We start from the raw sequence: 21,486 nt of genomic DNA on the forward strand, positions 1-21,486 counted from the left end.
GTACATCTTATCATTCTCCTTTTGTTCTTTTTCTGTAGGCTCTTAATAAATGGGGAACCATTGATGTTGTAGTTAACAATTCAGGTAAATGAAAACCTAAGCTCCCATTGATTTTTACGTAGTTCCTTACTGACATGGCTACATATTTTCAGGAATTACCCGGGATACCTTGTTAATTCGAATGAAGCAATCGCAATGGGACAAAGTGATTTCTTTGAATCTCACTTGTGTATTTCTCTGTACTCAGGTTAGCATTCCTCCAATCCTCCTAAAATATTGATACTCGGCTTCTCAAGGACTGAAACTCCTTCACTCTCTTTAGGCAGCAGTAAATATCATGATGAAGAAGAAAAAGGTTCCACTTTCTCGCAATTGACTCCACGTATTATTACTTGTCATAAGCCTTGTCACTGTCTATATCCTCATACGTTTGTCATTGGTTTTGACATGATACTCCTTCCCTGCAGCATAACGAGAAATGATATACATAAAAACAACTATCTTATTCATTTGAAATAAAATTAAAACAAAATTTATAACAAAATCCCGCGCGGGCACTCACCTAGTAACAATAATAAATCCATAAAACACGACCATGAACATACATATTTTCATATCCTTTGAAAATTTCTATTACGTTACAAAGATAAGGCTTTTGAATGGGCTACTCATTCAATTATCTAACAGGAGGACTTTACAAGAGTAGTGGTTTATTTCTGATTGCAAAGACTTAGCGTTAAACCTGCAAGAGAATATTAGTCGAACCTCCTTCAAATCATCCAACCAACAACTATCGATAATGTATCAAGAAACAAAAACTCACATTTACCACTTGAGTTTTTGACTCTATTATATCTGATTGGCTTAAATCCTTCGTATTGGGCCTATGGGCAGATATCTCCTACTACTTGTGTGGGCCAGTGGGCCTTATGGCGAGAAAAAAACTAAACCAAACCGAAATAGATCAATCAGGGATAATTTTAGCAAAACCGACTTCCGTTCATATATCCTCGATTTCCTTCGTTTTCTCTCTCTCTCTTTCACATCACCGATTCTGAGACTTCACCGAATATGACCGCCGATTCAACCGTCGCACACGTTAATAGCGTCGTTTCTAACGGCGATGTCTCCAACGGAAACACCACCGCTTCCTCGAAGAAATCTCGTGAGAGCGACCGTCGCCGCCGCCGACGGAAGCAGAAGAAGAACAACAAAGCATCTCAGGCCGATGTAGATACATCGGACGTTTCTGGTGCTTCTGATTCTAAGGAGAATGCAGATCCGCAGCAACAGGTTAGCTTTGTGTTCTTTTTTCTCGCACTCGATTCATGAGATTCGAAGTTTTCTAGGGTTTTTTTAGGGTTTGTGATTGTGTATTGATTGATGATGATTTGTGGTTTTTGTTTCTTTTGTTAGGTTTCTGAGCAGATTGTGATAGAGTATGTTCCAGAGCAGGCTGAATTTGAAGATGGTTTTAACGATGAGTTTAAGGAAATCTTTGAGAAGTTCAACTTTCGCGAACCTGTTACCTCGGAGGAAGACGGTAAGAAGGATGAGTCTGAGGACAAAGAAGATGTCAAAAAGAAGGTTAACTCTGATTCAGGTTCAGACGAGGATGAGCGGGATAACCAGAACAAAGAGAAAGGCATCTCTAATAAGAAGAAAAAGGTCTATCTCTAAGCTAATTGTTTTCCTTTAGATTCTAAGCTCTGTATACCACATTGTTTCTGATTCTAAAATCCTCAATTTCTGTTTTCTCAGCTTCAACGGAGGATGAAGATTGCTGAGCTGAAGCAGGTTTCCGCTAGGCCTGATGTCGTTGAGGTATGTATGCTTCTCTATTCTGTTAAGAGTATCAAGGTTTATCTCGTTGTGTAGATCTCTATAGTATATTCTATTTTACAATTTTCAGGTCTGGGACGCTACTTCAGCAGATCCAAAGTTGTTGGTGTTTTTGAAGTCGTATCGGAATACAGTTCCTGTTCCACGACATTGGTCCCAGAAGAGAAAATATTTGCAGGTTTGTGATATTTCTAGTTCTGGTACTGTAGTTAACTATATATGTTTCTGTGATTTGTGGGTGTGGTACGGGTACATAGGGAAATTATATCATGAGGGATAGAACGTCTGTGATAACCATGTCAATTAAGTTTCCTTATACCTATATATGCTTCTTGCAGGAGAACGTCTGTGATAACCATGGAGCCTGGACTTGTAGGTGTAACCGGAGAGGACTCTTGATTATTTTTTTTGTCTATATATGAAATCTGTGTTACTTAGTTTTTGGAGAAAAGTGTTTAATGCATCAGTTTGGGATATTCCCTTTCTGAAACTGTACTATTTGTTTTCGTATGCGTTTTTAATGATCTTGTAGTACTCTTAAGATTGAGTCAAGTGTGTTATGGCTATTAATTGCTTTCTCTTTCTTTCTTAAGTTGTTGGCATCTCATCGGGGTTTCATTTTTGCAGGGAAAACGTGGTATAGAGAAGCAGCCATTTCATCTTCCTGATTTCATTGCTGCAACCGGAATTGAGAAAATTAGACAGGTATCTTGTCTTGGACCCCATGATTTACTCTTCTATTGACTTGCACATTTTTATTTCAGAAGGTGTTTGTTTTTGTAGAAATATCTACTAATTAAGTATCAGGAAATATGTTATCATTAAAAAATTTTGGAAAATCTCCACATTTCACTTCGACTTTAAATGTTTCACTGATGTGTAAGAAACTCAAGCTTTTGTCTAGGCAATGCCATTTTCTTAACCAGCACCCGTAGTTTCTGCACGCAAATGGCCATTTCTTGTTGCTTTTGACTGATTCTCTTTCTTTTTAATTTCAGTCATACACTATTACACTGTATCTGATTTATATCTAGTCATTCTTTCTTGCTGCCATATACATTTTCAAAATTTAAGTTATTCTTTATCAATGTAAGGTGCAAGTCGCTAATTCATGTGTGGTTCTTGTGCAGGCTTACATTGAGAAAGAAGATGGTAAGAAGTTGAAGCAAAAGCAACGGGAGAGAATGCAACCAAAGATGGGAAAGATGGACATTGACTACCAGGTTTCCCTTTTTTACATCTTTGTTTTGTGATGATTGTTTGTTTATATTCCTTCTATAACTGATAATTGAAAATATACCTTCCTTTCTCAGGTCCTTCATGATGCATTTTTCAAATACCAAACAAAGCCTAAGCTGTCAGCTCTAGGCGATTTGTATTTTGAAGGGAAAGAATTTGAGGTACTTCCTTGTGTCATGTTTTGCAACTTTATCTATAATTTACATTACCTGGTTTTATTGGTTTGTGTACCTGAAATCTAATTACAATCATTTGGCAAATAGGTTAAACTGAGGGAAACGAAACCAGGGATTTTATCACACGACTTAAAAGAAGCTCTTGGTATGCCTGAAGGCGCTCCTCCCCCATGGCTAATTAACATGCAGGTGAGTTTATTGTGACTTATCTTTTTTAATTATTCTGATTGGAATTGAGTTGTTCACCTTTAACTCTTCTTCTTTAACAGAGATATGGTCCTCCTCCTTCTTACCCACACCTGAAAATTCCTGGTTTGAATGCTCCTATTCCACTTGGAGCTAGCTTTGGGTATCATATTGGCGGCTGGGGGAAACCTCCAGTTGACGAAGTAAGCATTTTTATCTACATTCTTCTTTTTAATTATTTTCTATGCCATCTATGGACTTTTTTTTTTATTTATTTCTTCTCATCGTTTCTCTTACATAGTATGGGCGTCCATTGTATGGAGATGTCTTTGGTGTCCAGCAACAAGATCAGCCTAACTATGAGGTAATTGTTTTCATCTCTCTCTGTTCTTCCCCTTAGTAATTGCATATTGTGCTACGAGGTCTGTTTTAAAATTGTATCCAGCTAAATGGGTAGTTGGTGTGGTATTAACCTAGTGGATACAAAATACGTTGAATATTTAGAGATCATAAAATTTGGCTATAGAGCATGACGGTTGTTCTTTCATCTCAGGAGGAGCCTATTGATAAGAGTAAGCACTGGGGTGATTTAGAGGAAGAGGAAGAGGAAGAGGAGGAGGAAGAAGAGGAACAAGAAGAGGAGATGGATGATGAGGATCTACAAGACGGCACTGAATCTGTTGATACACTGTCAAGGTATACATTCATGAGGTGTATATTTAATTGTTTGCTTATCATTATAATATAAATATAAAACTGATTTGCGTTTTTTCCCTTCTTTTCAGCACCCCTACTGGTATTGAGACACCAGATGCAATTGAACTTCGTAAGGAACAGAGAAAGGAACCTGATAGGCCTCTATACCAGGTATGAATCCTAATTTTGATACCTTGTAGGATTTTCTATTAGGTTGATGTCAACCGATATATCACTGTTGCTGCTCGTTAATGCTGCCTTTTTTTTGGTCTTGTGAAGGTACTCGAAGAAAAGGGAGAGAGTGTTGCTCCTGGAACAGTGCTGGGAACCACACACACATACGTTATTAAGACTGGTACTCAAGACAAGACGGGAGCCAAAAGGGTAAGCAGCAGTCTGTTGTTAAATTGCAATGATGTGCTACATGCTCAGGTTTGTTGTTTAGCTTTTATGACAAGTTGCTAATGTGTGCAATTGTGTCAATTTTGAGCAGGTTGATTTACTGAGAGGGCAAAAGACAGACAGAGTGGATGTCAGTTTACAGCCAGAAGAGCTGGATGCTATGGAAAATGTGTTACCTGCCAAGTATGAGGAGGCAAGAGAAGAGGAGAAATTGCGCAATAAGCCAGTGGACTTGAGTGACATGGTCGTCGAGGTAATGATTTTCTCTATATCTATCTCTATTTTAAACTCTATTGATATAAATGCAGATGAATAATCAAACCTTAAAATGGTGGAATGTTTAACAGCATGTGCAGCAGAATAGCAGGAAGAGGAAAATGCATGATAAGGAAGGGAAGAAGAAGAAAGATTTCAAATTCTGAGGTGTGTTATGGAAGAGACACAAAAGGATTCTGGACATGAGTGGATGGAGAGAAGGAGAGAGATTCATGTTACAGAGTTTTTTAGCCTTGAGTCAGAGATCTTGAGTTTTAGTCTTAATGCTATGGAATCCTATAACTATGTTGTTATCTGAAGGCTTAATTTTCACGACATCGCTCCTGAAACCAAATTATGTTCAATTAATGTTTTTTTTTGTTATATGCAGAGTGTGAACTAATTCATAGCCATGATCCAGGTTTATTGGGTTGTTCAATCCATGCTTGTGTATTCAATTTATATATAGTAACGTGATGGGAAAAACTGAACGTGCATTGGATTTTTTCAATTATATAATTCTATTACTTGTCCAAATAAAGAAAACTATGCTAGGAGACAAATGGTTTGACGACACCTCATTCCGGGAGAGCAATGAAACGGCAACAAATGGCCAATTATGCCACTCATTGCCCTACCACCATTTGCATGAGCATGATGACTGGTAGGGTTTCTAAATCGCCTTTGTTCACCATTTTCAACATTATCTCTTTTTCTTCTTCTCACTGATTAATCATTATACATAGCCATAGGCCCTCTATAACAGAAAGTCTCCAAATTGCAGAGTTCAAGCGATGTCAGAATTGTTTTAATTAACACGCAGATAAACATTGAACTTTACTAGAGGGCCTATGCAAAAAAAAAAAAAAAACTATGCTAGTTAAAAGAAATTTAAAATTTAAATAAATATAAAAAGTTACTTATGCTTGAAATGAGACAAATTTAGCTTTACCACATATATTAAGCCCTCACTTCACTTGTGTGACTTGTGCTTTAAAAAAGAAAGAAAACTATGCTTTTTTTTTTTTTGTCACAAGAGTGTTACTTTTATATATAAAAGCCAGTACAACTGAGCCATTACAAAAGTGCATAAAGCCAAAGCCTATCAACTAGTACAGAACAAGATTACCAAATCTAAACTTGACAATCAAGTAGAGAAGATTAGGCTGATATCATAAACTAAACTTGTCTAAAACAGAAACCAAAAGGTGACTTAGTCTGTTCTAGAATCTTATTCAACAAACCAACTTAACTTAACCTGTAATGGCAGTTACAGGGACCCAAAAAGTTATGACAGAATTTAGTAGAGTGAGTTATCTTTTCTTGGGAGGCTTCAGAATTCCTCCATTCTCAGTAGAGTCTGAATTTGGACGTTTTGAAGATTCACCAACCTCAAAGTTGTTTGATATTCCAAGAGTGGATCCTGCTGTGGTGGTTGGGGAAATCATAGACTCTGTGGAAGATTCCTTTCTCCATATAACAGTTCTCGGAGATGGATAAGCAGATTGATGTAATCCTTCTGGACTTGATTCATGAAAGTGTGGAAAGGCAGCTGCAAATTCTTCAGGGTTTGGTGGAGGAGAATCCAGTCTTGGTGGTGGAGTCAAAGGCGCTGGAAAGGAGTAATCAGAGTTTTGAGATTGAGAATTAAGATTGGATCTTCTATCCTCATCATAAGACCTCCTCGTGTTGTAAAGTGGTACATCTAGGACTTCAGGATTGTTTCTAGGAGTCTGAGGGAGCTGAATATGAGGGCAGTGACTTCTTTGATGTGTAATTTGAAGACAATGACTACAAATCCTTCTCAGACGTTCATATTGAAAGCTAATCATAGCCCTTTCTCTTGACTCAAAACAAACCCTTCTGAAAAACCTAAAGCAGTCTGTAATTCCAAATCGAACTCTAACTCTGATAAAGGTGATTTGAACTGTTGTTTCATCATGAAAGTCCAAGTAGATCACTTGACCTAAAGTTTGAGCAATAAACCTGGCTGTGCCTTCTGATACATAGGGAAGTGGGATTCCACGGATTTGCACCCAAAGATCAATGGTAGTAAGGAAGTCAACATCTGGGAAGTCTTCCCATCTCTGTGATGCTATGAACCAATTATTAAAGATCCATGGAGCCCTGCGTTGAACTGAAACCAAGTCTATTTCAGATTGAAATATGAACTGGACATAAGTATCACTCAAAACTCTTCCATGGATACGTGTAGTCAGTCCCCAAGTTCTTGGAAGTGAAGAGACAATAGCTTAGAGACTTTGAGTTCTGGTGTTGAGAGGCCGAGCAATAAGGCTGAGTCTATTCCTTCCAACAACGTCAACATAAGTATGATGAGGAATAAAGAGCTCAGGATCATTACGACCTAAGTTGGAGTTTTGTAAATCATCCCATAATCTATCTGCCATAGTTAGAGATGAAGGAGAACTTAAAAAGAAAAAGAGAAAAAAGTTTTGGGTGAGGAGAAGGAAGAGAAGGAAAGTATTTATAAGAGGGAAACTATGTAGAAAACGTATTTGGTTTGGTAACCCAAGGTAAGTTGAAAGTCAAGATAATGTAAAAAGTATCAAGGTAAAACAAAAAGAAATCGTGAAAAGGAGAGAAGATAAGGATAGAATAACATAGAAATAAGGAAAGGAGATAATCTTAGAGATTAAGTAATTATATATAACTAAGAGTGAAAATCCAAAAATTTGTCGTGACTGAATTTAAAAAACTAGTTTCAAACCTGCTGGATCAAGGAGAGTTGCAGGTTAAAACACAAAGACAAACTATCTTTCTGAATCAAAGAGAGATTTGAGCCAAGAGGTATAACCTGTTGCCACATAGGATTGATTCCGATTGTCTCGAATGATACTATGAGCAATGCGTGATGCTCCTTTGTTTGATTCAGTGTCTGCATTTTCAAATCTCCAATTTTGTATTGAAGCTAGCTTTTTAATTCCAACGGATTCCCTTTTTTGGGCTTAGAATACTCTCTTGCTATCAGAGTCTTTGGCTTTCTTCTTTGACTAGAAAACTCTTTTTCTTTTGACTTTTCCAAGCTCTATCCTTATCGTTTGCTTGTTTCAGACAAAAATTGAGTGTTTGTTCTTCACCAAAAATTCTCAATCTCAGCTCATTTTTCTTTGAGTTTTGGTTTCTTTTCCTTCGATTCTAGTTTATTTTAGCTATGTCTTCCTCTCTTGACAAGATTCTCATGGAGATGTCTTTAGAAGAGAAGGATGAACCTTTTGATCTTCCAAATCTGCCGGAATTCTGTTCAAAAGAGACAAATTCCATGAGTCTCATTGGAAGAATTCTCAACCCAGAAAGTCAATCGGTCTCTAGTTTAGTGCTTGACATGCCCAGGAAATGGCAAATCTACGATCGTGTTCGCGGAGTTGCTCTTTCACCAGAGAAATTTCAGTTTATCTTCAAATATGAACATGATTTGGAGGATATTCTTAACAAAGGAGTTCATACTTATAATCAGTGGTCACTTGCTATCGATAGATGGTTTGAAACACCTCCTGAGGATTATCTTCAATTCATTCCAATATGGGTTCAACTTCGTCACATACCAATCAACCACTACACTTCGGATGCTATCCGGACTCTTGCTGGGGTTGCAGGTAAAGTTATTGGAATGGATTTTGATCAAACTAAAGCTCAAAACAAAGATTTTGTTCGGGTTCGTATCAGCTTTGATGTCTCAAAGCCACTTCGGCGCTCGAAAGTTGTTAATCTTCCCTCTGGAGAAGCTACAACTATCCTCTATGACTATGAGAGAATTCAGAAAAGATGTTATTTCTGTCAGCGCCTTACTCATGAACGTGATAATTGCCCTTTGTTCAAACGGAAGCAGCAAGCCTTGAAAGATAAGGAGTCTCTTAACCCTGTCTTGAATTCACCTTTAGCTCCTTCCTCTCTGACTTCTGATCGCGTTCGGATTGATCCCTTAGTAATTGAAGAGTTGCGTCAGTTCTTCGTTGACTCTTCAAATATGAATCGTTTTAGCATCAACACTCAAGGCAAAATTTCTGATGATACTTTAGCGATTGGTCATATAATTCCTCCACCTCCTGCTTCCTATTTACAAGCTCCTTCTCATGAAAAAGGAAAAGGAATTGTTATGGAATTAGAGAAAGGATATTCTGATGGTCAAGCTTCTTCTCTTGGACTTCATTCTGACAAAAACTTGACTTGTCTTTCCTTACCAGATTTTATGTTGTCAGAGGAACCAGATCCAATTTCTCCATGTTCTTTTGGTTATAAAGGAACCTCTACTGATACTCCCTCTACTTCTGAAGCTGGTACATCTAAGCCTCATCTAAGGAAAGCTTATATCAGGAAAAAACCTTACAAGCCTAGAAGGACTCAGAAAGGTACCACTACTCCTTCTTCTTTGATATGCACTGAATTGGCCAAAGGTTTAGATCAAGGTATCATTCAAAAAAGAAAGAATTCTGAAGAATCAGACTCTACTACCAAAATAGCTAGGTTATCAAAACTTGAGATGGTCCCGAATGAGGGACCGTCTAAGCATTAATGAGCTTAATGAGTTGGAATTGTCAAGGCTTGGGACGGTCTCAAGACTTGACAATTCCTCGACTCATGGAAATGCGTAAAGAATATTTTCCTGAGTTGTTGTTCCTGATGGAAACAATGCATAATAGAAATGTTTTGGTAGATTTACAAGAATGGTTAGGCTATGATAGAGTTCTTACTGTTAACCCTGTTGGTAAGAGTGGTGGATTAGCCTTATTTTGGAAAAACAGTGTAGCTATAGATGTGAGCTTTGTGGATAAACATCTGATAGATTTCCATGTTCAGTTTGGAACTTTTGGTTTTTTTGTCTCTTGTGTATATGGTGATCCAATGTTTATATCAAGACCTTTAGTTTGGGAACGTTTGATGCGTATAGGCATTGAAAGGAAAGGTAGTTGGTGTATGATAGGTGACTTTAATGAGATTTTACATAATGGAGAGAAATTAGGTGGTCCAAAACGAACTGAATCTTCTTTCAAGCCCTTTGCTGATATGATTAGAACTTGTGGCATGGATGAATTACCGTCTGCTGGTAATAGTTTTACCTGGGATGGAATGAGAAGTAAATTGTGGATTCAGAGTAAATTAGATAGAAGCTTCGGCAACAAAGACTGGTTTCAGTTATTTCCAGCTTCCAATCAGACATTTTTAGACAAAAGAGGCTCAGATCATCGACCAGTTTTAGTTAAATTCTCATCTTCCAATCAGACTTACAAAGGCAACTTCAGATTTGATAAAAGATTCTTAAACAAGCCTCTTGTTAAGGAAACCATCATTACAGCCTGGTCTAATGTCTACCCTTTACATGCATCTTCAGTCTCTGATAAGCTTAGGAGTTGTCGTAAAGGCCTCAGCAAATGGAAAAGAGTTAATTGTTTAAACTCTCAGGATAAAATTAATCAGATTCAAGTGGCTTTGGAGTATGAACAGTCTTCTAACTCACCATCAATTTTTCATATCCGTGGATTAAAGAATCAGCTGATCTTAGCATATAGAGAAGAAGAATCTTTTTGGAGCCAAAAAAGCAGGGAAAAATGGATGGATGAAGGAGACTCTAACACAAAATTTTTCCATGCTTCAGTTAAAGCTAATAGATCTCGGAAAAGGATTGAAGCTTTACAGGACATTCTTGAGAATATTCAAACTTCTGAGGCTTCTAAAGGAGAAATCGCAACAACCTATTTCAAAGACTTATTCAAGAGCTCCAACCCTGGGAACTTTGATTGGCTCTTCCATGATTTTCCTGTTAAGGTTTCTCCACAAATGAATGAATCTCTGATAAGACCAGTGTCTTCAGATGAAATTAAACAAGCTGTTTTCTCGATTAATCCTTCAAGTGCTCCAGGTTCAGATGGTATGACGGGTCTCTTTTTTCAGAAGTACTGGGAGATCATTGGTCATCAAGTAACCATGGAAGTTCAGGCCTTCTTTAACACTGGTTCTTTTCCATCGGAGTGGAACTACACTCAATTGTGTCTTATTCCCAAAGTCCAAAATCCAACCTTAATGTCTGACCTTAGACCTATCAGTTATTGTTCAGTTTTATACAAGATAATTTCTAAGGTCTTGACTTCCAGACTGCAACCTATCCTTCCTCTGGTAATTTCTCCCACTCAATCAGCTTTTGTCTCTGAGCGTCTTATTTCTGATAATATCTCAATCGCTCATGAATTGGTTCATGCTCTTAGGACTCACCCTGTTATCTCCTCTGAGTTTATGGCCATTAAGACGGACATGTCCAAAGCCTTTGATAGACTGGAATGGAGCTATCTTCAAGGTTTGCTTACTGCCTTAGGTTTTCATCAAAAATGGATTGATTGGATAATGTTCTGTGTTTCTACTGTCACTTATTCTCCAGTGATCAATGATCAACCTTTTGGTATGGTCGTGCCTCAGCGTGGCTTGCGTCAAGGAGATCCCATATCTCCTTTCTTATTTGTTTTGTGTACTGAAGGTTTATCTCATATGTTGAATCGGGCTGAGAGAGAAGGATCAATTCATGGAATTCAATTCGCTCCAAATGGACCAGCAATTCATCATCTTCTCTTTGCTGATGACAGCCTTTTCAGCTGTAAAGCCTCTGTGGAACAAGCAACTTCACTTCAACATGTTCTGGACTCTTATGGAGCTATGACTGGTCAAAGGATTAATTTGAACAAGTCCTCAATTACCTTTGGTTCTAAAATTAATCTTCAAGTGCAGCAATCAATCAAAAACCTAACTGGCATTCATAAAGAAGGAGGAACAGGTACATATCTTGGTCTCCCTGAGTGTTTTAGTGGATCTAAAGTTCAAATGTTAGACTATATCTTTCAAAAATTGAAGACTAAGTTATCTGGTTGGTTTGAACGCACTTTATCACTTGGGGGAAAAGAAATTCTTCTTAAATCTATTGCTATGGCTCTTCCTGTTTATGCCATGTCTTGCTTTAAACTGCCAAAAACAACATGTGAAAAAATTACTTCAGCCATGTCTAATTTCTGGTGGAACTCATTGGAACATAAAAAGAAAATCCATTGGATAAGTTGGGAGAAGCTTTGTTTAACCAAAGAACAAGGTGGCTTGGGTTTTAAGGATTTACAATGCTTTAATCAGGCCTTATTAGCTAAGCAAGTCTGGAGAATTCTGAAGTATCCTAATTGCCTATTTGCTAGAGTTATGAAAAGCAGATATTTTGAAGATAATGATATTCTCTCAGCAAATTTGGGTTCACGGCCTTCATATATTTGGAGAAGTATTATTCATGGTCGTCAATTGCTTATCCCAGGTCTTAGGAAAATGATTGGTAATGGAAACTCTTCACTTGTATGGATTGATCCCTGGCTGTATGATGAGAGACTGCGGGTTCCTTTCATGATGAATATCTTTGTAGATTTGAATCTTAAGGTTTCAGCTTTGATTGACTTTCAGGAAAGAACTTGGAATCTACAAAGACTGCAGGAATTATTCTACCCAAGAGATGTGAACCTCATATTACTCAATCAACCTGTGATCTCTAGAGATGATTTTTGGTGTTGGATGCATAATAGAAGTGGGGACTACTCAGTTAAATCTGGTTATTGGTTAGCAAACCAATTAAATAATTCTGATCTTATTGCATCGGCTGAGACAAGACCCTCTTTAAATGATCTAAAGATTCAGGTTTGGTCCTTACACACCTCTCCAAAAATCAAATGCTTTATTTGGAGAGCTTTAAGTGGTGCTATAGCTGTAGCAGATAAGTTAGAAATAAGAGGAATGAGCTACGATATGAGATGTCAATTTTGTGGCTGGAACAAGGAGTCTACCAATCATGTTCTTTTCCAGTGTTCTATTGCGCGTCAGGTTTGGGCTCTCTCTGATTTTCCCTGTCCACCAGATGGTTTTGAATCTCATTCTGAATTCACCAACTTTCAATATCTGCTATCATTGGCTCAAAATCAAGAAATTCCAGATTATATTCGTCAAAGCTTTCCTTGGACACTTTGGTATCTATGGAAGAATAGAAATGGCTTTTTCTTTGAAGGCAAACAAATTGTACCTATGGATCTGGTTTTGAAAATTAAAGACGAAGCATCACAATGGGTAAATGCTCAAATCATTGGCAGCAAATACACAAGATCAAAAATCTTTGACAGAGGCAAGACCAGAAAGACTTGGTCTAAGCCTCATGCTCCATGGTTAAAATGCAACATTGGAATGTCTTGGTCAAAGAGGAATCACATTGGTGGTTTCTTATGGGTTTTAAGAGATTGGAATGGCATGGTATTGTTGCATAGTAGACGCTCCTTCTCCAATATTGCCTCTCTAACAGAAGCTAAATTTCAAAGCATCACATGGGCTATTGATAGCATGATTAGTCATAAATTCAACAGTGTGATCTTTGCTTCTGAAGCCACTGACATGGTAAATGCAACCAATGAACCTCAAGACTGGCCTTCTCTACAATATTTTGGTGCGGAAATTGTCAGAAAGAAAACTATGCTAGTTAAAAGAAATTTAAAATTTAAATAAATATAAAAAGTTACTTATAGCTTAAGACTCGATGTTTGCCATAAGTGGATTCCGCTGTTACAGTGATTAATGTTTGCCATTTTGGTTCGAAATTAGTCATTGATCATTGATCCATGTCTCTTTGTATTTCAGATGTGAGATTGATAGTAGTAAATGTAATAACTAAAGTCATTGATTAATTCCCTCTATAATATTTGAAACTCAATTTTCTAAAAAGATTGAACAAAAATCAATAATGTATCAATTCGAACGTGCTGAAAAACGAGTCGCTTATGTTTCATCGCACTATCACCTTTGGATTCGCACTACTAAAGAGATTCAACTATCGGTGGTCTCTATTGATTTACTATATATACACAACAATAGAGGCTTATATGCCACCACACACTTCTCACTTAAGAAAATGGATAACTCTTTACAAAGTGCTAAACTTGTGCTTCTACTGGCTATTGCTTTGGTCCTATTTCTTAACACAGAGCTGAATTTTCATATAGCTGCTGGAGCCTTAGACAGTGATAGCAAAGTATGCAACTAAAAAACACCTTTCTCTGTTTGCGAAAAATCGCTAAGAGTTTACTGATTTTAAAATTTGTTGGTATTCTTTTTTCGCGGATTTAATAGGTTTATATAGTGTATCTTGGCGAAAGAGAACACGATGATCCAGAACTTGTCACAGCTTCTCATCACCAAATGCTTGAATCACTTCTTCAAAGGTACTTTACTATAATCATCTTTAAAAAAAACAAACAAATCTCTACTAATACTGGTATTGGACATTTACCTATTGAATTTGTTTATTTGTACAGTATATATATATATATATATATATATATATGTTTTTAATCCTCATTAGTTAAACAAAATTATTCAGACATCTGTTAGGTTGATAATATCTATTACATACGTTTCTTGGGTGACAAGAAACCAAGAAACTCATCTCGCCATACTCTGTTTTCTTCACAGAACTTAGGCCCTCCTCTGTTTTTGATTTTGTTTGTTATGACTTATGAGCTCTTCTTTCACTTGTACTTATCATGTTATATACAGCAAAGAAGACGCACGTAACTCGCTGATCTACAGCTACCAACATGGATTCTCAGGTTTCGCGGCACTTCTTACGTCATCACAAGCAAAGAAAATTTCAGGTACTCAAACTCACATACGAGGAAAATTCATATCTTTGACTGTGAAGACAAAGTTTCTAAACCAGATTCTTGTAAATAAACACAGAACATCCAGCAGTAATCCATTTTATACCAAACCGGATTCTGAAACTGAAAACCACAAGAACTTGGGATCACCTTGGCCTCTCTCCAATTCCAACTTCTTTTTCTTCATTATCATCTGTAAAAGGTCTTCTTCATGACACCAACTTGGGCAGAGAAGCTATTATCGGTGTCATCGATTCCGGTCTCTCACTCTCTCCCTCTCTGGCTCTCTAACTCTAAATCCCTCCCTCTTTCCTTGGCTCACATCATGTCAATATGTATTATGCAGGAATATGGCCAGAGTCAAAGGCACTCAACGATCAATGGCTTGGACCAATACCTAAGCGTTGGAGAGGAAAATGTGAACCAGGAGAGCAGTTTAACGCCACAATACATTGCAACAACAAGCTGATAGGAGCTAAGTACTATTTAAACGGTGCAGTCGCTGCAATTGGAGGAAAATTCAACAGAACAATCATCCAAGATTTCAAATCCACCAGAGATGCAAACGGTCACGGCACACATACAGCCACAATAGCTGGTGGCTCATTCGTTCCCAACGTGAGCATCTATGGTCTAGCCCGAGGTACTGATATATAGAAGATGTGTCTAAACCAATCCCACAGATGTTAGCTTAAGAGGGAAGGTACCGGTTTTCTAAGGCAATAATTTTGTCTCTTTTCTAACCAATGTGTGATTCTTATCAGGTTTGGTCCGAGGTGGTGCTCCTCGGGCCCGCATAGCCTCGTACAAGGCGTGTTGGAACGTAATGGGAGATGAAGGAGGAGGAACTGATGGAAGATGCACAACTGCTGATATGTGGAAGGCTTTTGATGATGCTATACATGATGGGGTTGATGTTTTGTCGGTTTCTATTGGGGGAGCTATTCCCGAGGATTCCGAGGTCGATAAGCTCGATTATATCGCGGCTTTTCACGCGGTGGCTAAAGGAATTACGGTTGTGACTGCTGCGGGTAACGAAGGGCCTGGTGCTCAGACTGTTAACAATGTTGCTCCTTGGCTTTTGACTGTTGCTGCAACTACTCTTGACCGGTCTTTTCCTACAAAGATCACACTTGGGAATAAACAAACCCTCTTTGTACGTTTTTGTTCCCAAAAAACATAAATTAGTTTGAGAAATTGTTCAAAGTTTGGATTTTTTTTAACTTGTTTTTTGTTGGTACGTTTTTAGGCTGAATCTCTGTTCACTGGACCGGAGATTTCAACCGGTTTAGTTTTCTTGGACTCAGACAGTGATGATAATGTTGATGTGAAGGGGAAAACAGTTCTTGTTTTCGATAGTGCCACTCCAATTGCAGGGAAAGGTGTAGCAGCATTAATCCTAGCCCAAAAGCCTGATGATCTTCTTGCTCGATGCAATGGTTTAGGATGCATATTCGCGGATTACGAGCTTGGAACTGAGATTTTAAAATACATACGTACCACCAGGTCTCTATCTTGAAGAAAAAAAACTTTCATAGATACATGCATAAGTCCATTTATATATATATATACACATCATTGATCCGTCTTGCCAACAGATCTCCCACGGTGAGAATTAGTGCTGCTAGGACATTAACCGGTCAGCCTGCAACGACTAAGGTTGCTGCATTCTCATGTAGAGGGCCTAATTCTGTTTCACCAGCCATTCTCAAGGTTATATAGCCATTGTGTCTCTTATCTATGTTTACTTCAAAGGGTTAAACGTTTTGTGAATAAACTTGTTAAATATCTGGTCATGTTTTACTCTGTAGCCTGATATAGCAGCTCCGGGTGTGAGCATACTCGCGGCAATAAGTCCGCTTAATCCAGAACAACAGAACGGATTTGGACTTCTTTCAGGGACATCGATGTCAACTCCTGTTGTTTCTGGAATCATAGCTCTCCTAAAATCTCTACACCCTAATTGGTCTCCTGCTGCAATGAGATCAGCTTTGGTCACAACAGGTTCTTGCTTCTTCTTATTCTTCTTTTTCATAAACAAACCGTTACTGACTAATCGATTTCTTTGGAGGACAAGTCCCTCTGGAGAACCTATATTTGCTGAAGGATCAAACAAGAAGCTTGCAGATCCATTTGACTATGGAGGAGGACTTGTAAATCCCGAAAAAGCTGCTAAACCCGGTCTTGTATACGATATGGGGATCGACGATTACATCAATTATATGTGTTCCGCGGGTTACAACGACTCTTCAATCTCTCGTGTGCTCGGTAAAAAGACTAAGTGCCCAATTCCTGAGCCATCAATGCTTGATATCAACTTACCTTCAATCACAATCCCAAATCTTGAGAAAGAGGTCACACTCACAAGAACTGTAACCAATGTTGGACCCATCAAGTCAGTCTACAAAGCCGTGATCGAGCCTCCTCTCGGTATAACTCTCACCGTGAACCCAACCACTCTCGTTTTCAAATCTGCAGCTAAGAGAGTACTCACTTTCTCGGTTAAGGCTAAAACTAGTCATAAAGTGAACAGTGGCTACTTCTTTGGAAGCTTAACATGGACTGATGGTGTTCATGATGTTATAATCCCTGTCTCTGTTAAGACTCGTTATTCGATGTAATGAAAAGAGCCATATGATGCTCATGGTATTTGCTCTTATGCAATTTGTTGCAAATCTAAACTCTAAGTGTCAAATCAAGATCCAAGATCATCATAATAAAAAATCAAACCACAAATAACTTGGATTCTTGGAATCTCTTACACAACAAACATACAACTAGAGAAAACTGTAAAGTTTCCTCATTTATTCCACACAACCATATACATGCATATAAAAACTACTATAAAATGAATCGAGACAAAAGGATCCTCATGATCATAATCTATAGCTATAACATAGCAAATATATAATCATCATAATGACTATATATTATAAATATGTGATATTTTTATTTACACATAAATGCAAAAAACCGGAATTAGTTTGCTCTCCTGTGATCCTATATTTCGGTGTAGACTCTTCTATATATATATCAAAAGTTCAGAATATAATCATTCTACACTAAATTGAGTAATTCAGTCAATCATGATATAACAACTTCTTAATTACAGTCACCTAACATACTCAATTAGTTAGAAATTATTGATATCCTCTTATACTCAATTGAAATATAATTAGGTACACTATTCGTATATCTATAATAAGAAAGACGACAATTGGAAGAGTTAAAACTGAGCCAAATAGTTATGGTGGGATATAATACAACGTTACATAAGAGATAAAACCGGTCAGATTCGGAATTACCATACCCAGATTAAGTCGAATAAACCAATAATTGAATCCGAACCAAATTCGAATCTAACCAAAAGTTCATTCCTAGAGACGGATTATTTATCACACATGTCTATAAAATCGCTTCTAGTCCACAGAGTCACACACACTTCCCACTTCAGAAAATGGAGAACTCTTTCCTAAGTTCCAAACTTGTGTTTTTCTTGGCAATTGCTTTGGCCTTATTTCTTAATACAGAGCTGAGTTTTCTTACAGCTGAACGAGCCTCAGACAGTAACAACAAAGTATGTAACTAAAGAAAAAATTTCTATTTGCGAAAATCGCTAAGAGTTTACTGATATTTCTAAACTTTTCCGATGTTTTTTTGGCGGATTTATTAGGTTTATATAGTGTATATTGGCCAAAGGGAACACGATGATCCAGAACTTGTCACAGCTTCTCATCATCAAATGCTTGAATCACTTCTTCAAAGGTACTTAACTTTAATCATCTTCAAAACAAGGTTCATTAAACTTTTAATATCTATAATTTTATCTCCATTATGTATTCAAGACATCTGATAGGTCGATAATAATGTATTACATACGTTTCTTGTCTCTCAAGAAACTCCTCTCGCCATACTCTGTTTCTTCACAGAACTTGGACCCTCCTCTGTTTTTTTCTTTTGTTTTGTTATGATCTCTTCTCTTACTTGTGTCCCTAATGATATATACAGCAAAGAAGACGCACATAAATCACTGGTCTACAGCTACCAACATGGATTCTCTGGTTTCGCGGCGCTTCTTACATCTTCGCAAGCAAAGAAAATCTCAGGTACTCAACAAAACTCAAACTCACATTTTAGATCTTTAAGCGTTGAATATTTTTGGTTCCTAAACCAGAATATTGTAAATAAATACAGAGCATCCATCAGTAATCCATGTTATACCAAACCGGATTCTGAAACTGAAAACCACAAGAACTTGGGATCATCTTGGCCTCTCTCCAATTCCTACTTCTTTTTCTTCATCGTCATCTGCAAAAGGTCTACTTCATGACACCAACATGGGAAGTGAAACTATCATCGGAGTCGTTGATACCGGTCCCTCTCTCGCTCTCTAAATCTTTCTCTCTCTCTATCTGTCTCCTTGGTTCACATCATGTATGTATGTATATGCAGGGATATGGCCAGAATCAAAGGTATTCAACGATCAAGGTCTTGGACCAATACCTAAGCGTTGGAGAGGAAAATGTGAATCAGGAGAACAATTTAACGCCACAATACATTGCAACAACAAGCTGATAGGAGCTAAGTACTATCTAAGGGGTCTACTTGCCACGACTGGAGGAAAATTTAACAGAACAATCATCCACGATTTCAAATCCAACAGAGATGCAATTGGTCACGGCACGCATACAGCCACGATAGCCGGTGGCTCATCCGTTCCCAACACAAGCTTTTATGGTCTAGCCGGAGGTACTGATTAGAATTTAGTCACAAACCAAGCCTATAAAAACCTTTGGATTGTTGTATTCACTTAAATAAGTTAGGTTAAGAGTGAAGGTACCGGTTTTATAAGACATTATCTTGTTTTCATCATAAGTGGGATTCTTATCAGGTACGGTCCGAGGTGGTTCCCCTCGGGCCCGCATAGCCTCATACAAGGTCTGTTGGAATGTAGTGGGACACGAAGGTAAATGCACAGTTGCTGATATGTGGAAGGCTTTTGATGATGCTATACATGATCAGGTAGATGTTTTGTCAGTTTCTATTGGGGGAGGTATTCCCGAGGAATCCGAGGTCGATAAGCTCAGCTTTATCGCGGCTTTTCACGCGGTGTCTAAAGGGATTACGGTTGTGGCTGCGGCGGGTAACGATGGGCCTGGTGCTCAGAATGTTACCAATGCTGCTCCTTGGCTTTTGACTGTTGCTGCAACTACTCTTGACCGGTCTTTTCCTACAAAAATTATACTTGGGAATAAACAAACCCTCTTCGTACGTTTTACTCCCAAAAAAAATCAAATTAGTTTGAGAAAATAGTTAAAAGTTTGGAGTTTTTCTTTAACTTGTTGTTTATTGTTGGTACGTTTTTAGGCTGAATCTCTGTTCACTGGACCGGAGATTTCAACGGGTTTAGCTTTCTTGGACTCAGACAGTGATGATAATGTTATGAAGGGGAAAACAGTTCTTGTTTTCGATACTACTTATCCTACTTTATTTGCAGGGAAAGGCGTAGCAGCAGTAATCTTAGCCCAAAAGCCTGATGATGTTCTTGCTCGATACAACCCGATACCGTACATTTTCACAGATTATGAGATCGGAACTGACATTTTACAATACATACGTACTACCAGGTCTCTATCTTGATGCCAAAAAACACCATTACATACTTAGATAAGTTCATTTACATTTCTGGAATATATACATTATTGATCCCTCAAACCAACAGATCTCCCACGGTGAGAATTTGTGCTGCTAGGACAATAACCGGTCAGCCTGCAATGACTAAGGTTGCTGCATTCTCATCTAGAGGGCCTAATTCGGTGTCACCAGCCATTCTCAAGGTTATAAAGCCAGTGTGTCTCTTATTTATGTTTACTTCAAAGGGTTTAAACGTTTTTGAGTAAATATCTGGTAATGTTTTACTCTGTAGCCTGATATAGCAGCTCCAGGTGTTAGCATACTCGCGGCAGTGAGTCCGCTTGATCCTGATGCGTACAACGGATTTGGACTTCATTCAGGGACATCGATGTCGACTCCTGTTGTTTCTGGAATCATAGCTCTCCTCAAATCTCTACACCCTAATTGGTCTCCTGCTGCAATGAGATCAGCTTTGGTCACAACAGGTTCTTGCTTCTTCTTATTCTTCTTTTTCATAAACAAACCGACTAATCGATTTATTTTGTAGCTTGGAGGACAAGTCCATCTGGAGAACCTATATTTGCTGAAGGGTCAAACAAGAAGCTTGCAGATCCATTTGACTATGGAGGAGGACTTGTAAATCCCGAAAAAGCTGCTAAACCCGGTCTTGTATACGATATGGGGATCGACGATTACATCAATTATATGTGTTCCGCGGGTTACAACGACTCCTCAATCTCTCGTGTGCTAGGTAAAAAGACTAATTGCCCAATTCCTGGGCCATCAATTCTTGATATCAACTTACCTTCAATCACAATTCCAAATCTTGAGAAAGAGGTCACACTCACAAGAACTGTAACCAATGTTGGACCCATCAAGTCAGTCTACAAAGCCGTGATCGAGCCTCCTCTCGGTATAACTCTCACCGTGAACCCAACCACACTCGTTTTCAAATCTGCAGCTAAGAGAGTAGTCACTTTCTCGGTCAAGGCTAAAACGAGTCATAAAGTCAACGGTGGCTACTTCTTTGGAAGCTTAACATGGACTGATGGTGTTCATGATGTTACAATCCCTGTCTCTGTTAAGACAGAGATCACGATCAAGCCTTAACAAGAAAACTCATTATATGTTAGATGTAATCAAAAGAGCCATATGATGCTCATGGTATTTGTTCTTATGTAATATGTTGCAAATCTAAACTCAAAGTGTCAAATCAAGATTCAAGATCATCATAACAAAGACCAAAGATTCTCTTACATAACAAACATACAAATAGAGAAAACCATAAAGTTTCCTCATTTATTCATCACAACCATATATAAAAACTACTACAAATTGAATCGAGACAAATTTATAATCATCCTAGTGACTAATTGACTATA

The 21,486-nt window shown here is 38.0% G+C and overlaps 3 protein-coding genes and 1 pseudogene across 4 annotated transcripts; 3 read left to right on the forward strand and 1 right to left on the reverse strand.

Moving 5' to 3' along the window:
• The first annotated feature begins 1,015 nt into the window (after window positions 1-1,015).
• Window positions 1,016-5,201, forward strand: LOC9303907 (splicing factor 3B subunit 2). The gene is made up of 15 exons (XM_002867789.2): window positions 1,016-1,293; window positions 1,417-1,668; window positions 1,762-1,824; window positions 1,913-2,020; window positions 2,470-2,547; window positions 2,973-3,065; window positions 3,156-3,242; window positions 3,345-3,446; window positions 3,527-3,646; window positions 3,745-3,807; window positions 3,997-4,139; window positions 4,229-4,310; window positions 4,419-4,523; window positions 4,633-4,794; window positions 4,889-5,201. Exons 1-15 carry the CDS (start codon window positions 1,072-1,074, stop codon window positions 4,961-4,963), a joined length of 1,755 nt encoding a protein of 584 aa, XP_002867835.1. The 5' UTR covers window positions 1,016-1,071; the 3' UTR covers window positions 4,964-5,201.
• A 611-nt stretch (window positions 5,202-5,812) lies between these two features.
• Window positions 5,813-7,252, reverse strand: LOC110226375 (annotated as a pseudogene).
• A 6,435-nt stretch (window positions 7,253-13,687) lies between these two features.
• LOC9303908 (subtilisin-like protease SBT3.13) lies at window positions 13,688-17,217 on the forward strand. Its single transcript, XM_021017612.1, has 9 exons — window positions 13,688-13,842; window positions 13,941-14,032; window positions 14,367-14,464; window positions 14,550-14,729; window positions 14,817-15,113; window positions 15,235-15,626; window positions 15,720-15,976; window positions 16,069-16,183; window positions 16,282-17,217. The coding sequence occupies exons 1-9, from the start codon at window positions 13,723-13,725 to the stop codon at window positions 17,089-17,091; spliced, it is 2,361 nt and encodes a 786-aa protein (XP_020873271.1). The 5' UTR covers window positions 13,688-13,722; the 3' UTR covers window positions 17,092-17,217.
• Window positions 17,218-17,844: 627 nt separating this feature from the next.
• LOC9303909 (subtilisin-like protease SBT3.14) lies at window positions 17,845-21,343 on the forward strand. 2 transcript variants are annotated; one of them, XM_021017640.1, is made up of 11 exons: window positions 17,845-18,047; window positions 18,144-18,235; window positions 18,479-18,576; window positions 18,665-18,844; window positions 18,923-19,219; window positions 19,362-19,436; window positions 19,509-19,738; window positions 19,838-20,097; window positions 20,193-20,307; window positions 20,397-20,589; window positions 20,652-21,343. In XM_021017640.1, the coding sequence occupies exons 1-11, from the start codon at window positions 17,928-17,930 to the stop codon at window positions 21,212-21,214; spliced, it is 2,223 nt and encodes a 740-aa protein (XP_020873299.1). In that variant the 5' UTR covers window positions 17,845-17,927; the 3' UTR covers window positions 21,215-21,343. The 2 variants fall into 2 exon arrangements, with proteins under 2 accessions (XP_020873299.1, XP_020873298.1); XM_021017639.1 differs by having other exon boundaries at window positions 19,362-19,738.
• Window positions 21,344-21,486: the final 143 nt, after the last annotated feature.

This window comes from Arabidopsis lyrata (assembly GCF_000004255.2).
Source record: "Arabidopsis lyrata subsp. lyrata unplaced genomic scaffold ARALYscaffold_7, whole genome shotgun sequence".
Classification (NCBI taxonomy): Eukaryota; Viridiplantae; Streptophyta; class Magnoliopsida; order Brassicales; family Brassicaceae; genus Arabidopsis; species Arabidopsis lyrata.

Excerpts from the sequence above, each read along its gene's own strand:
- LOC9303907 (XM_002867789.2), top strand. The coding sequence starts at position 1,072 with ATGACCGCCGATTCAACCGTCGCACACGTTAATAGCGTCGTTTCTAAC. Across the intron at positions 2,548-2,972 it reads GAATTGAGAAAATTAGACAG|GCTTACATTGAGAAAGAAGA; the intron begins GTATCTTGTCTT and ends GTTCTTGTGCAG. Across the intron at positions 4,795-4,888 it reads TGAGTGACATGGTCGTCGAG|CATGTGCAGCAGAATAGCAG; the intron begins GTAATGATTTTC and ends AATGTTTAACAG.
- LOC9303908 (XM_021017612.1), top strand. The coding sequence starts at position 13,723 with ATGGATAACTCTTTACAAAGTGCTAAACTTGTGCTTCTACTGGCTATT. Across the intron at positions 15,114-15,234 it reads CATCTATGGTCTAGCCCGAG|GTTTGGTCCGAGGTGGTGCT; the intron begins GTACTGATATAT and ends GATTCTTATCAG. Across the intron at positions 15,977-16,068 it reads AAATACATACGTACCACCAG|ATCTCCCACGGTGAGAATTA; the intron begins GTCTCTATCTTG and ends TCTTGCCAACAG.
- LOC9303909 (XM_021017639.1), top strand. The coding sequence starts at position 17,928 with ATGGAGAACTCTTTCCTAAGTTCCAAACTTGTGTTTTTCTTGGCAATT. Across the intron at positions 18,048-18,143 it reads CCTCAGACAGTAACAACAAA|GTTTATATAGTGTATATTGG; the intron begins GTATGTAACTAA and ends CGGATTTATTAG. Across the intron at positions 19,739-19,837 it reads GGAATAAACAAACCCTCTTC|GCTGAATCTCTGTTCACTGG; the intron begins GTACGTTTTACT and ends GTACGTTTTTAG.